This window comes from Hemicordylus capensis, chromosome 1, assembly GCF_027244095.1.
Source record: "Hemicordylus capensis ecotype Gifberg chromosome 1, rHemCap1.1.pri, whole genome shotgun sequence".
Classification (NCBI taxonomy): domain Eukaryota; kingdom Metazoa; phylum Chordata; class Lepidosauria; order Squamata; family Cordylidae; genus Hemicordylus; species Hemicordylus capensis.
The window spans coordinates 413,510,082-413,526,777 of NC_069657.1; the positions used below are offsets into that span (position 1 = coordinate 413,510,082).

The 16,696-nt window shown below is 43.6% G+C and overlaps 1 protein-coding gene across 2 annotated transcripts in view; it reads right to left on the bottom strand.

Moving 5' to 3' along the window:
• Positions 1-16,696, bottom strand: part of IARS2 (isoleucyl-tRNA synthetase 2, mitochondrial) — a 69,353-nt gene that overhangs the window by 32,152 nt on the left and 20,505 nt on the right. For both annotated transcript variants that reach the window (XM_053308863.1, XM_053308873.1), the window contains exons 14-15: positions 4,097-4,199; positions 2,643-2,736 (exon numbers count right to left, since the gene is read on the bottom strand). In XM_053308863.1, the coding sequence (XP_053164838.1) occupies positions 2,643-2,736; positions 4,097-4,199 (197 nt within the window). The remainder of the gene's footprint in view (positions 1-2,642; positions 2,737-4,096; positions 4,200-16,696) is intronic.

Genomic DNA, 16,696 nt, shown 5'->3' on the forward strand with positions numbered 1-16,696 from the left:
CCCATCATCCCCAGCCACAATACATTATGACTGGGGATGATGGGAGTTGTAGTTCAACAACAGCAGGAGAGCAGGGTTGCCTACCCCTGAAATAGGTGCTGGCAGGTATGGGCCCCACATCCAACTCTTCATGAAGTCCGGACAGTTTTCCTGCTTGCAATTCTGGAGACAATAATTTGACTGGAATAGAAGTACTGGGTTGAGTTCAAGGAGCTTTACTATTCTGACTTTTCTACCATTTTTGCCAATGTACCAGCAATTTAGATGTGAAGATACACACACATCTAATTGATCCAAGGATGGCCACCCAATTTGTCATCAAGCGTGCAAGGATCTCAGGGTCTTGTTCTGGTCATCAGTATTCAGCTGATGACCAAAACAAGACACTGAGATCCCTGCATGCTGACCGAACAATCGGGCATGCCCGGGTTAGCCAGCTAGTTGCCTTTGGCTCCAGCCTGCTCAGAAAGCCTGGACAAGAATAATCTCAAAATGGTGGGGCAGGAATCATCAGTGGACACAGGAGCCTGGGAAACTGTCAGCTATGTGATGACCCAAGTAGGTTGGACATAACACATGCCCCCCCCCCCCGAAATTAAAGTGGAAAGAACAAGTGTTATACGCTGTGGGCTTAGATGCGTCCCCAACCAAAAGTATACTGAAGGCAACATAGGAAGCTGCAAATACACAAAAAGAATGCCACTTTGTAAAGTGGGGTAGGCAACCTTGGTTCTCCAGCCGTTGTTGAACTACAACTCCCATGATGGAAGTTGTAGTTCAACAACAGCTGGAGAACCAAGGTTGCCTACCCCCAGATTCTAGAGCCATCACATTGCATAATGATTTGCACAAAACTGAAGCAACACGGTAGATGTCAATGCCAAACCCAACAGAACTGATGTCCCCACTGATCAGCTGAGTCTGCCATGCGGGCAGAGTAATCAAGACCCCTAACAGTGAGATTCCCAAATGTGTCAAATTGTGTAGAAGAGATGAACACAAGACTTCACTCTCAATTTGTCACTATTCTAAGTCAACAAGGAAATACATTTCTAGCCCTCATATTTGTCCACAGTGGCATGAAAGTGCTTGAGCAGCAAGACAGGAAATCCAAGGATAAATCCTCATCCTTCCCAGTTACAAGAGATTAACAAGCAACACTGAAGATATCACGGCAGTAGACTCAGAAATAAAAAGGGGTAACAAAACAACTTCTTCAGTCTCATCTTCCGTTTGTGAGTGGTGAAAGAGGGATTAAATCAATCATGAGTCATGCTAAAGCTACTTGTAAACTCACTGCATGTGGCCATGATAGAAAGCAGTTACTTTGCAGTCTCCAACAGTGTAGTTAAATGCAACCACCGCTCTCTGCAATTTCTAGGAAGAGGAGAAGTTGCAGGGCTATGGTGCTGGCTACCAGATGGTCAGGGCCACAGGTGTCATGCTGGGGGATTTTAACCATCATCAGCTGGCTTCTGGTCATCTCAGTTCACCCCAAAAACAGAACAGGGAACGTGTGAACCATTATGGACCATTCAGTTTCTTAGAGTATTTGGTAAGGATTTTACTACTGCAAATAAGTTCTGCAAAATTCACTGTTGTTTAACTGAACCGTTTCAATACAAGGTGCAAAGAACCCCTAGATAAACAAACTGTTTGCTGATGGCACTATTGCGTCCCTGAGTTGCTAGGAAATAAAACCTCGTGGGCCAACATATTTTACAGTTCAACAAGATTGCTATCAGACCTTTGTGTACTCCTGGTTTAAAGTTCAAAAACACTTGATATCCTGGCACTAGATTGCCAATCAACAGCCCAATATTGGAGCTTTCTTCCATTATGTGGGGGCATACACAGTAAGATATGAGCTCTTCCCCACCTCTGTTGTATTTAAGTTGCTTCTGCAAATCATCAGAGGCCACTTCACACCTAAAAACCTGAACTGGAAGCAGTGTGTACCTCCCGACAACAGCTTACAGACTTATCCACAAGAATCCTGCAAAGCTGTTTGCAAGCTACTGGTCTCTACTTAATGCACAAAAGCCAACTTAGTTGCCTAAAGCAGGGGAAATATTCTGTAGCACACAAAATGTAGCTCTGCAAAATACTTTGGAAATACAATGCAATGACATCCACCTACAATTGGAAGTTGACATTTGTGGGTTGTCAGTAAGCCTTTAAATATCTGTCGTGTAACACAAATAAGTTGAGCCACACTTTAGCCCGATTCAGACATTATGCTGTACGAGTGTACAGATGTCTGAACACTCATACAAGTGTGAGTGAGTGAGTGAGTGAGTGAGAGAATGAATGAATGAATGAATGAATGAATGAATAACTGTGCCTCTGTTCATTTTAAATGTGAACCTGGATATAGGCCCTTCAAATGCTTGGTACAGATAGGAAGTGTACCTCTGTACCTGCGTACAACAGAATATGTGAATGACTGTATTTGTGTACAGATCTGAACCTGTGTACACTGAACAATCAATGTATGAGTCTTGAACATAATGTGTGAATGGGCTTTATATGTCAGCTTAAACCAACTTAGCTCAATGGACTGTAATGGTGTGCATCTGCCAGCAGGATCTATGGCCTGTTGCACAATTCAGGATGTTACTGTATTTAAAACAGTTCCTTACCTGCCAAAACATGAGCCCAGGATGTTCCACTATCGAACCAGATATCCAGGACATCCTGCCCTTGTATGTAATCATGGACATCATGCTTACCAGCCTGATTGAGAAATGTATAAGGAGAGAAAATGCCATGAACTAGCAGAATAAGTGGAGAAGACCACCACATAGATGTGCAGAAGGCCAGCTGCAGTATAACCCTTTGTAACTTTATCCCTGTGGGAAGAAGCCTCATGAGAAATAGCAGCATTTCTCACATGTATGTCCTTTGAAGGTGGAATCAGACCATTTATTAACAACTCCTTCATATGGAAATGGTTGCAAGGGTATCACTTTGTTGGTCCCACTCCAGGCTGCTTTCGCTATTTGGCAGGCCTGCGCAAAGATTCAGCTATGAAGCCATGTCATTTGCACCCCACCCAGGGTGTTCCATTTCTTCCCAGGGTGTTCCCCACAGAGATCTATGGGGAAAGTGCTAGGAAATATTAAACTTCCCAGCTTCTTCACAAGGCTTGCATGACACTACTATGTCATGTCTTGTAAGCCACACAGAAAACAATTTGTTATGGGGTGGCTAACAAATCAAGTGTATTATTTATTATTGTTATTATTTATTGGGACAGCTTGGCTCCCTTCCCTGGTGCTGTGCACAGATCACTCTACGTGGAGGTGAGCAGGGGAGAACGCCTGCCTCCACACAGGGCCAGAAGTGAGGTGCCGATGATTCAGCTTTAACGCCAAATTTTTGCACAGGCTTATTATTAATAGCAATAGCAATAGCAATAGCACTTACATTTATATACCGCTCTATAGCTGGAAGCTCTCTAAGCGGTTTACAATGATTTAGCATATTGCCCCCCAACATTCTGGGTACTCATTTTACCGACCTCGGAAGGATGGAAGGCTGAGTCAACCTTAAGCCCCTGGTCAGGATCGAACTTGTAACCTTCTGGTTACAGGGCGGCAGTTTTACCACTGCGCCACCAGGGGCTCTTGCCCTGCTAACTGGGCATAGAGGCACCCTTTTAAGGTGGTGATCCTCTTTATTTAGCAGGGGGAGAGTAACTGGCCCTATCCAGCCCCAGCACAGTACTTTCAGTGACTGTTGCTGGTGTCTATGTTTCTTTTTAGATTGTGAACCCTTTGGGGACAGGGAGCCATTTTATTTATTTATTTAGTATAGCTCTATGTTAACTGCTTTGGAAACTTTTGTTGAGAAGCAGTATAGAAATATTTTTTGTTGTTGTTGTTTGGAAGGCTGGCCCTTGCTGAGGTGGGAGTGGTCCTAGGGCCTTTCTGCTGTTATTTATCCCAGCCTACCACTACAGACAGGATCCAGGTTAACCTCTGGCTTGCCAGGCCCTCTACTGGGCCTCCTAGGACCCAATTTCATCCTTATTTATCCAGCTCCTGGACTCCAGACCTCAGCCATCCCCTGAACAGGCCTGGCCCTAGATTACCTGTGCCACAGCTTCTCTGGGAAGAAGTTGCTCAATAGGAAGGGTCCACCAGGCATCACTGCCATGCTGCTCCACTACTTTAATAACATTCTCAATGCTTTTTCTGTAACAGAAAGCAGATCATTTACAAGATATAATGGCTACGTACGTTCTTCTAAGCAATTCTGATCAACTGAGATACTCGAAATCCATTCCAAGTGTCACATTTCACGAAGGGGCTCTGTAAGCACACACATTTTAAAAAGTGTTCTCAGTATTTAGCTTTTAAAATAGTTTTTAATTTGAAACTTTTTTAAAAAAAAGTTGTAATTTTAAATGCAGTTTCAGCTTGGTCTTTTAATTTAACTTAGATTTTGTTAATTTTGTTCTTGTTTTACATTGTGTCTTTTTATTCATGTTGTGAGCCACCCCGAGCAGCAGTGTACTGGAGGGGTGGGGCATAAATACTTTAAATAAAATAAATTTTAAAAAGCATCCTGCAGAAATGTTTCAAGTTGGACATTCTTTAAGGGAAAGATTACATACAGCAATTGGGAAAGACATTCAAAGTTATGATATCCTCATATCGCTCAAAATACAGGCCCATGTTTGTCCTTTACAAATCCTGCACGTGTCAAACTGCTGCCACACAATCCCAGGCATGAAATGAGGACTGCTTGAACATCTTTTCTCCTCGTGCTGCAGCTGTGTTTGGCCAAGAGTGCTTCATTGCGAGTAATTAAAACCATATATCTGGCACCAACAACCTCTGAGGTGTGCTTGAGGCGCTATACAGAACATTGAGGTCTCACAATTCCTACTATCCACAGTGCTCACCTCCCAAAGAGGATAAGGAAAGGATGCAGAAAGGACAAGGATGAAAGTATAGTAAATTGAATGGAAGACTGTGAAGACAACATTATGGCACTTCAGGAAAGCACTCGCAGTTGAAGCACACCTCTATCACGAAAGGAAATGTAGACAGATCTTCTGTCTTTTTACTTCGTACTTGATATTTAACTGTCAATCATTTCCCCCACATCACATTCTAGAATTCAGCTATATTCATGGTCTAACACCAGAGTCACTGTTCAAGTGAAAGCTGAGATTTTAAGTCTGTTTTCGTTAAGGGAGCCTATACAGAATTACTATGGATAGGGTTGCCATGTGGATAGAAGGACAGGTCTCCTTTACCTTTAAGAGATGCACAGAAGAGGGAATTTCAGCAGTAAAATTATTTCAGTAAAATTATTATTACACCGCCTGATATGTGTATCTCTAGGCAGTGTACACAATTTAACACCATTGCAGTGTAAACAATTTAACACACAGCAAATACTAAATAGACTAAAAACAATTAAAACAATTTCACAGATGAAAAAAGTTAACACAATTTAATGGGATAAAAACAATTAAAACAGTTTAAAATTAATTTCAATTAAAAGCTAGAGAAAACAGGTGTGACTTGAGGGTCTTTTTAAAAGCAATCATAGATGGAGATGCTCTTATATTGACAAGGAGTATATTCCAAAGCCCTGGGGCAGCCACACAGAAGGCCCGGTCCCAAGTCACCACCAAACGAGCTGGTGGCAACCATAACCTGACCTCTCCACTTGATCTTAATAGGCATTAGGATTCATGACAAAGTTGGCACTCTCTTAAGTACCATTATAAAGCCTCTGAGGGCTTTATAGGTAATAACCAGCACTTTGTATTTCACTCGGAAACATATCGACAGCCAGTGCAGTTCTTTTAACATCAGTGGTGTATGGTCCCTTTGAGTTGTCCCAGAGTCCATTCTGACTGCCGCATTGTGTACCAATTGTAGTTTCCGGACTACATACAAAGGCAGCCCCACATAGAGTGCATTACTGTAGTCGAGCCTGGAGGTTAGCAGCATATGCACCTCCATTCAAAGGTCATTTTCCTCCAGAAATGGGCGTAGCTGATGTATGAGCCGTAGCTGATAAAAAGAGCTCTTGGCTACTGCCTCAATCAGTAGCAGACCAGAGAGTTTTGGATCCAGGAGCACTCCCAAGCTACGAACCTGATCTTTCAAGGAGAGTGTAACCCCATCAAGAATGGGCAGATCTAAATGATCTCTTGGTTCTAACCTCCCACAGCCAGTACCTCCATCTTATTTGGATTAAACGCCAGTTGTTATCCCTCATTCAGCCCATTACCGACTCCAGGCAGGCATTTAGGAAAGTTATGCCATTTCCTGATGAGGTTGATATGGAGAAATAGATCTGGGTGTCATCAGCATATTGATAACGCCCTGCACCAAACCTCCTGATGATCTTTCCCAGAGATTTCATGTAGATGTTAAAGAGCATTGGAGACAGCATGGATCCTTGCGGAACTGCATACTTTGCAGAGCAGCAGTCTCCAAGGGACACCATCTGGAATCTACCAGAGGACTAGTAACAGAACCACTGTAAAAACAGTGCCACCCAATCAAATCTCCCTCAGGCAACCCAGAAGGATACCATGGCCATTGGTATTGAAAGCTGCCTATAGATCCAAAAGGATCCCTCTGTCAATATCCAATTGGAGATCATCCATCAGGTCAACCAAGGCAGTCTTTACCTCACAGGCCTCTCGAAAGTGAGCTTGAAATGGGTCTAGATAATCTGTATCATCCAAACTGCCTGGGAGTTGAGAGGCCACCACTTGTTCAATCACCTTGCCCAACCATAGAACACTGGAAACGGGTCTGTAAGTAGCTAACTCTTAGGGATCCAATGAAGGTTTCTTCAAATAAGGTCTAATAGCAGCTTCCTTAAGACAAGGATGCATCCTGCCCTCCCTCAGAGAAACAGTCATAATATTTGCCAGACCCTCTCTGATAATATGATTACCACATAAAATAAGCCAAGTTGGGCAAGGGTCAAGAGAACACGCTGTAGGGCGTACAGTCCGAAGCAGTTTGTCCACATCCTCAAGAGTCAAACTGAAAGTGACCCAATCTAATCCTATAAGAGGAGTTGCTGGACACCTTCACAGTAGACTCTGCAATAACCATGGAATCCAGTTCAGCCCAGGTACGAGAGACTTTATCAGCAAAAAAAGTAATTAAAGAGATCCCAGCAAGTGACTGATGGTTCCAAGTTCAAATTCAAAGTCATATATAAATGCAATTCATTAAACTGGCCCAGACTCTTCTCCAGAGACTGTTAACACACACCTTCCCCCTGGGAAAAAAAAAGAAAAGAAACACTGACTGCTGTTTTGCCAAGACCACCAGATGTGAAGTCATGTGTACAGTTAGTGGTGCTCTTCTTTATTTATCATTTTCCTATCTATCTATCTATCTATCTATCTATCTATCTATCTATCTATCTATCTCTCACACTGATCTCATAAGAACAGCCCTGCTGGATCAGGTTCAAGGCCTATCTAGTCTAGCATCCTGTTTCTTTTAAGAAGTTTAGAACACTTTAGCAAGGATGAACTATCCTCTTTACCATGCAAGATCCACCCTGGCCTGCGTTTGAATGGGAGACTACATGTGAGCACTCGAGCTATTACCCTTGTGGGATGGGGCAGCTCTGAGAAGAGCATCTGTATGCTTGCATGCAGAAGGATCCAAGTCCCCTCCCTGGCATCTCCAGGGCTAAGAGAGACTCCTGCCTGAAACCTTGGAGAAGCCTCTGCCCGTCTGTGTAGTCAATACTAGGTCTGCCCTGCATGTGAGGAAGTAGCAATATAACTCTTCATTTATATCAGGGGAAAATAATACTTCCATTCCGACGCTGACCAGGGCTACAGGGAGGCACGCTGCAGCCCTGCATGCCCACTTTTTGCAAGAGCGCTGGTGGGGGGAAAGTGGCGGGGTGGGTGCTGGCAGGTAGGTTCCTCAAAGAACCTCCCCCTGTCCCCACTCTCCCGGGAAATGCATGGAGCTGGTTCCATGCACATCCCTAGTTGGTGCCACCTGGGGGGCAAATGCTCATTATGATCTTTGACAAGGTTTACATCCCTAGAGATGGAAAATAGGTAATAGCATTGCAATACTTTCAGCTTGCATTGTGTTGTAATACTTTTATTGTCCTGATCAACAGCCCTGCAATGGTGGAAATTTGCAAATTTAAGAAGCTTAAAAAAACCCAAACTTATAAAAAGTTTTAAAAACATGAAAACTACTAAAAAAATTCATCAATATTGTCAGAGGAATAAAAATGAAAATTGGCAGGAATGTTCTCCAAAGATTACTCCATGAAGATAGTACAACACTGTTACTCTAACCCTATGCTCTGTGCAAAAATGACAGCAATTTTTACCCTAATCATTTGGGGGATGAGGAGTAGGGGTGATAAAAGCTCTAAGTGAAACAATGCTATCACCTATTTTCCATTTCTGGGGGTGGGGTAGAAATTGCCAAAAATCACCATGAGCAGTCATCCCCTGAGATGGTAATAATTAGGGGTGTGCATGTTCCGGAGCCCCCCCGGACCGGCACGGGGGGGGCTGTAACTTTAAGCGGGGGGGGTTGTACTTACCCCCCCGCGCCGCTCTTCCCCCTCCGGCGCTGGTCCGTTCAAATGTCTTCTGGGGGCGGCAGGGTTCCTCCCTGCCGTCCCTGCCCCCGTCGTTGTTAGTTTAGGAGCCAGAGTCTTGGACTGAGCAGAAAACTGGAAGAGAGACGAGCGCTGCAAAGCCTTTTAAAAAGAGACTTGAGTAGGTTAAACGTTTGTAAAAGAGACGAGCGGCTTGCCGAGCGCTAGCAGCGCGCATGCGCCCTGCGCGGCGCGCGCGCTCGTCTCTGACGCTGCCGCACCGCATACGTATGTGTAGCGCGCGCGGCAGCATCAGAGACGAGCGCGCGCGCCGTGCAGGGCGCATGCGCGCCGCTAGCACTCGGCAAGCCGCTTGTCTCTTTTACAAACGTTTAACCTACTCAAGTCTCTTTTTAAAAGGCTTTGCAGCGCTCGTCTCTCTTCCAGTTTTCTGCTCAGTCCAAGACTCTGGCTCCTAAACTAACAACGACGGGGGCAGGGACGGCAGGGAGGAACCCTGCCGCCCCCAGAAGACATTTGAACGGACCAGCGCCGGAGGGGGAAGAGCGGCGCGGGGGGGTAAGTACAACCCCCCCCGCTTAAAGTTACAGCCCCCCGACCCCCCGAACCTCCGGACCGCCGGACTTCTGAACCGGTCCGGCGGTCATACCAATGGCCCCGAACCAAAACCATGCACACTACTAGTAATAATGGCCAACATCCGTGAGCCTGACCCATGGATGAAAATTGTGGAATCTATCCAATGTATGTTCATCATCCCACAAAAATGGGTGTAGAGATAAATGATCAAGCCTTCTTTATAAAAGTAATATCTTGTGACATTTCTTCAAGACTTATGACACTAAGGCTTTTTGTGAAAAAGTCATGTTCTCTCCCCATGAAGACAAAAGCCTGAAAGAGAGAGCTAGGAGTTTTATTCCACAACTAGTGATTTTAAGCCTGTTAAATTAACGGGCGCTAGTAGACTGGTTTCACATGCTCCTTTGCTGGCGTGCGAGGCTCCCTGTTCATTACCCTCCACCACGGCAGCCGCCTGCACACCACCTCCAGCGAGGGCGGCGGGAGGGAGGAGGAGACAACCCTTCACACCCCACAGGAGCAGCGGCGGCAGAGGCGGCGGTGGGCATCGAGGGCCAGCCTAAGAGAGGCCGCCAGCCGTGGGATCCTTCCTGAGGGAGGGAAGGAAGCCGCGCCGTCGCCGTTGCCTATAGCCACAGAGAGCCGCAGGTAAGGAGGAGAAGGTGCTCCGTGTCCGGGGCGACGGCGAGAGCGGCTCGCGTAGCCCTCCAGTGCGGCTGAGGGGCGGGCGGGTAGCTGTCCAGGGTTACCAGGGCGACCCTCAGGTTGGCTTCGCACCCCACCCACCCCCACTCCCACTTTGCGCAGCAGCAGCGGCGTAATGCCTGCCTGGCCCCAAGGAAGGAGGGCGGCTCTCCTCAGGCACTGCTTTGGTCAGGGCGGGGAGGAAGGAGGGAGAGGAGGGAGAAGCGGGGGCAGTGGCGCGTCCCCCACCCCCTGCAAGCGGGCTGTGTGTGGTGTGGCGGGGATAAAGCAACGCCAAGGGACGGAGTGGCCGCCGCGACTCGTCCGGCCGTTGACTCTCTGGCGCCCTTTTTGGACTCGGGAAAGGGAGCGGAGGGCAGGGGGAGGTGGGTTGAGTCTGCTGCTTTGTTGCTGCTCCCAATGCTCCCAACATGGCCGCCGTGTCTCTGCGGCCGTATCTTTCTCGGATGTTCTGGGCATGCGCTCTGCGCATGCCCAGAACAGCCGAGAAAGACACGGGCAGGGAGACACGGAATTATACCGTGGCTCTTTATTATAGAGGGTTAAAATGAGTTTGTCCAGTTTTCTGAAGTCTCAGGTTCTTACCACAGAACACAAGACAGCTTGGGTGCCATATTTTACCTGCTGCTGTGAGAAGAGGCATGTTTTAGCCTATCTAGCTTGTATAAGAGGGTCACTTGATTCAACATATTGGACTTCAGCAGGGCAGATAAGGAGCTGATATGTGATAATGAAACCATCTTATATTCCAGTAAGTATCAGATTCCTAAGTCAACAGCAGTTTAGTACAATTCTTGAAGATTAGATTATGTATTTCACTCTGCATTTTAGTTAACCTAGTGAGCTTTAGGATGCAGCTAGCTTGCAGATTTTAGTTAAATACAATTAATCATCTGCATAGCCCATTGTCATATTACAACGGGTGGTCATGTTGGGTTTTAAGGTAGCCTTGTAAAGAACCATTCGCCTGGGGCCAGTAAGAATCGTCTCCAGGCAGAAAATCTATATCATAAAAACATTTCAAGTCACAACAGACAACAGAGCCATTTGTGGGAGGCCACAATATATAAACAATGTGGATGAGTAATACCTTTAGATTTATCTGCAGCTTGTAAGATGTATCCTTAGCTACCTAACGGCACAGCAGGAAATGACTTGCCTAGCAAGCATGAGGTTGCCAGTTTGAATCCCTGCTGGTATGTTTCCCAGACTATGGGAAACATCTATATCGGGCAGCAGCAATATAGGAAGATGCTGAAAGGCATCATTTCATACTGCACGGGAGGAGGCAATGGTAAACCCCTCCTGTATTCTACCAAAGGAAAACCATAGGGCTCTGTGGTCGCCAGGAGTCAACACCAACTCGACGACACACTTTACCTTTAAGATGCATCCTTACTGTAAAAACAGTCATTCTTCACACTCCTGGAGACTTTTTAACTTGCTTTCTTGCTCCTTCTAAAGAATTTTTGTACTTTCAAAATGTGTTACTAAATTGACTAGAAATTTATTTTTAAAATGAACCCTTGTGGGCTGCTTAATCTTTTGCTGCATGATTACCTGCTCATATAAACTGAATCCGTCTTAATGCTGAACTGATTTTTTTTTTCCATTCAATTGCATAAAATGATTAGCCAATTTCTAAAATACCAATATGGAAAAAAGAGAGTTAAATCAACGTGTGATCTGACTTATTAACCAAAATGATCAGGACATACTTGCTGTCTAGTTTATAAAACTAATAAGAATTTAGCTATAATTATTTTATAAACATTATTTGGCTTTCAGTATCCTTGAAAACTTTCCATAAATCAGCACATCTCTGCTTAATTTCTCTTAGAAGCCACTCCTGTGGCTGTTACTGAAATGGTTACAAATACTGAAAGCCCTGTCCTCATCTGTACAGTACGTATCTTGAAAAAAACTAAAGGTGAAAGTTCTCTCTACAGTGTACATTCAACACCTTCCTCAAATAACAACTTATCACTCTACAAACGGCAAGCTTCAGTTTGGGAACCATATTCACAGTGAGCAATAAGAAGCCCTGTTGTAAAACTTTGCCCTGTATTCATCCGCCATATCGAATAGAACTTGCGTTACGTGTCATTTTCTAGGGTTTTAACCATGAAATTCCACAGGGCAAGTCACACTACCATGACGCTGACCAATCATTTTGAACTCCGATATTGATTACGCCCAACGCTTATTTAGTGGGAAATTAAGCAGCATTGAGAGGTTTTCCAGGAGAGACTTAGTTGCTGGTGGTCGCTGCTCCTTCCTCCTGAAGTGCCAGGTAACTTCCCTTTCACATTTATCTTTCAAAACGTTTAAGAGGGTTATTATATGTTTGAATCAAGTGTGCTTTTAGAAATAAAAATGAGATCAAGACATTTTGAAGGATGCAGGGTGATACTATTTAATGTTTTTCTGAGTTAAATGAAAATGATGAATACTTTCAGATACTAGCAAATCACAGAAGAGAGAGACCCTTAACACTTACATGGACCAATCTACAAGCTAAGCAGAAAAGCAACAGATTTAGCCAAGGGGGTTCATTTGGTTTAAATCTGACCCATTCAAGGTAACTAGGATTGCAAATCAGGATGCATTTCCAATATTGTTATATAAAATAACTTGTATAAAAAATTAAAGACAAGCAGCAAATATTTACATGTTTCATATATAATTTATTCTTTTAATTTCTAATGTAAGCTATTGTTTCAGCTCTTAGAAGACTCCAGTTCTTTGGATAGGATTTCATAAATTTTAAGCTAAGTCATAAGGACTGTCACTTCTTTTCTAAATGGGATATATTTACCTTCGTTCCTGTAGTTCCATAAATTAAAATTGTGAATCTGCTAATACTTAATATTTTTTTCTAGTTCTTGACAAGCCTTGACAAGCAGTAATTCAATTTCAAAGCCATTTCATCAACCTATATAAAAATATTTTTTTCCCCTGGGTCCCCTATTTTCAACATTTCTCAAGACAGAGAAGTATTGATCTGAAAGGGCTTATATTTATCTGCATTTAAATACCACTTCCAGATCATTAAAAAGAAAAGAAAAGATGAATGATGGTTACCTATTTCTGCAGAGTCCAGTTCTATACTCAACTCATTGGGTGTCAGTGATATACCAGATTCTCAGACATATGCACTGGACATGAATAGTAGGTGGGTGGGAAGCTATAAATCAACTTCTGATTTGCATTGTATAAGGTATGTCACACTGTTCAGCGTGAAATGTATTTAAAAAGCTTTTAGTAAATGTTTTAAGGGTCAAGCAACATATTTTGCAAGACAAGACTATTACATCCTCTCCCATCCTTTTACTTACCTAGACTCTCATGGAAAATTTCCAGAGCCTTATTTCAGACCAGATGCAATAAGAAGATGGAAAAGATGGTGAAAAGGAAAAAGACTCTTCAGCGTTGTCAAATGTAACAGCAACTCCATGTGGACTAGACATATTTCCAGTGGAGATGCTGTTACTTTTGAAGGACACTGACCAAACTATGGAACAGACACTGACTGAAGAGGCAACGTACCAAGAAGAATCACAACCAATCAAATGTGTTATTCCAGCTACCATTGAAACCTACAGTTTCAATTCTACTGAAAACACAGTTTTTCTATCAAGTTTATTTCTTTGTATAATTTTGGCATGATATTTTGTTGTCCATGAAAAAAGTACCATGTATCCAGCAGAAAATCCAGGAAGCATACAAAGGACTGGCTGACATTTCTGCTCTAAACGGAGATTCAGGGTAATGACCTATGATTTGACAGACTGTGTTTTCGAAGTCCGTCTGTCATTTCTGTAGGCCAATACTCTGCATACCTTCACCACTCAGCAAATATGGAAGACTTAGAAGGAAAAAGGTGAATTTACATGTAAAGTAAATGGATTTATATGAATAAGGAAACAAATGAATTTTCAAAAATAAAAACACACAAAAATAAAAGCCATCATTTCCCTGCCTGTAATTATTGATGAGTATTTTAATTTAAACAAAAAAGTGAAAGCACTGATTTAATTGAAATGCTAAACTGCCCCTAGTCTAAGACCTGACATCTACTTTAAAAGGAGTAACAGGGCAGAGAAACTTTAGGGCCATCAATGTAAGTTCAGAGGGAAATATTACATATTTTGTTGTTTCTTCTTGCTAACCAACTGCCTAAATCTTTCCTTTAACACTGCAGTAAATCTGCCTTTGACTTCAAATGAAACACTGAACACAATCATTTTCATAAAGGAGCTCAAACTAGCTCTTTAGGGCATTTTTCCTTTATCATATTTATGTGATGGGGAAGAATGCCTCTAGATTCAGATTTTTGTTTGGGGTTCTTTTGTACACCATTCAGTGTTTCATTTGCTTTCAGCCCTGATCGTAGGGAAGAAGAGATATGATCAAAAGAGGGGATTTATTTATTTATTTTTAATCCATGAACAGAGTCCACAAGTAGTTACTTCCTGGAATAGGCGAGGCCTAAGTACATGATTACAAGCTTCATAAAAAGGAAGCAAATAATGTATAAGGACATTTAGAACAACTTGGTAAGTTTATTTTAAACAGAGGTCTTTCCTAGTCATGCTACCAGAATGCATTCAACTCGATTGAGATTAAATTTGGGATGATGTCAGGGACCCACAGATTTAGGTGTAGCTTACTAGCCAGCTATTATTCTATTATTTGAGGTCACCGCCAATTCCTTTTCTCCCCTCAAATCCTTCTATTGTGCGTGCGTGCACGCACATGTGCATGCACACACGGGTCTTAGGAGAAAAGCAGGTCTTCAGTCATTGCACTGGGATACGGAGATGGAAACAGTGGAAACCCCCTCCTGCTGCTCAGAAAGGATTCCTGCTGCTTCTTAACTTCACAAAAATGGCACTGGAAATCAGGAGAGTGTCCTCCTCGCCAGAGGACTGGGGGTACTCAATACTGCCAAACAGGCCAGTAGATTGGTAGGTACATGCAAATTGTGTGTTCCAACACTGAATTCCTGTCCCTGCTCTATCTGTGTGAGAAGTGACCACTGCTAAACAAATGGGCTAAGTGAATTTCACAACACAGTCAAGCTTAGTTTTAACCAAGGTTAGCACATGTAAATGTAACATGGAGTAGGGGGAATTTGCATGTGAGAAAGGAGGGAAGCATAGGTGGCTTTCATGATCCCACAGCCTGCCCCCCACTAAACCTTAAGTTGCATCCCGACTGGGTCTCATCAAGATTTGCTTAGTCCATAAAGGAATCTGACATAAGAGGAGAAGAGCAGCATCTAGCTATCACTGACTTGGGAGCCTCTAAAGCAGAGAAGGAAAGGACTGCACTCTTGTGCGATCATCTCCCCCCCCCCCCCCCGCTTGTTCTGCGATTCCTTGAGTCACCAATGCATTTTAAAAGTTACAGAACAAAAAATATTTATATACCACTTTTTTAAACAAACATTTCCGAAGCAGTTTACACAGAGAAATAACAAATAAATAAATAAAAGCTGGATCCCTGTCTCCAAAGTGCTCGCAATCTTAAAAAACAGGAGTCCACACGCAGGATTCCTACCAAGGTACAGGACTGTTCTGTCGCAAGCAATACTGAGCCTGCACTCTTGCATAACAACATTAAGAAGTGGCTTGCTGATCAGACCAAGGTCCACTTAGTCCAGCATTCATGGCAAGAATCCAAGCAACCAGCAGGCATTAGCTGGCGTAACCAGAAAACTGGTCTACCAGTGAACCATGTTCAATCTTCTTGCCCATCTTCAGAGAAAACAGATTCATTCCTGGCCGTTGCAGAATATTTGCACAGGGAGTGTTTCAGGCTACCATCTGAATAGCAAGTCGTGTCAAAAAATGATACGACAGCTTACACAAGCACATTAGTTAGACAAAAGCACAAAACCATTCTTGTTTTAAGAATGAACTAGGCCTAAAACCTGCTGACAGCTGAGCACAGGACTGGGGTGCAAGGGAAGGTACTAATTCTTTGCAAGTAATTCTTTGCCTCTAGTTGCTGGGTCAATGTATTACACAAAACACTGGAGAGCATGCCTTCAGTGAGGTTTGGTTCTACCACCTCTCCTTTTAGCAATTAACTACTGGTTAATTAAAATGTCCATTTCCCTCCCAATCATGATCCAAGGGGGGCGGGAAGAAAGAAAGAGCGCATTCTCCATGATTCCGTCTGGATATCCCTTTCTGCCTATCTTGCTTCTAGGAAGGAACATAGGAAGCTGCCATATACTGAGTCAGACCATGGGTCCATCTCGCTCAGTATTGTCTACACAGACCGGCAGTGGCTTCTCCAAGGTTGCAGGCAGGAATCTCTCTCAGCCCTATCTTGGAGATGCTGCCGGGGGGGTGGGGGGACTTGGAACCTAGATGCTCTTCCCAGAGCGGCTCCATCCCCTAAGGGGAATATCTTACAGTGCTCACACATCAAGTCTCCCATTCATATGCAACCAGGGTAGACCCTGCTTAGCTAAGGGGACAAGTCATGCTTGCTACCACAAGACCAGCTCTCCTCTCCAAATCTTTTTTGCCATAGGAAGTAGCAACATTAGGACAAAAACACTTACATGCATACATACATTGTATTTTACAGAGATACAATAAAAGTGTTTGTGGTAGAATATCACATGAGTCCCATCTTTCCTTTAGCTCATGTCGAGTTTTGAAACACATTTCCTTACAACACTTAAATATACAAAGAGCAAAGAGAATGTTGTTAAGGTAAAACATAGGGTACAAATTCTGGCCAGTGCCCTGCTAATTGTTAATGAGGGTAGAAAGCAGACTTGAAGGCTTACTGGGGA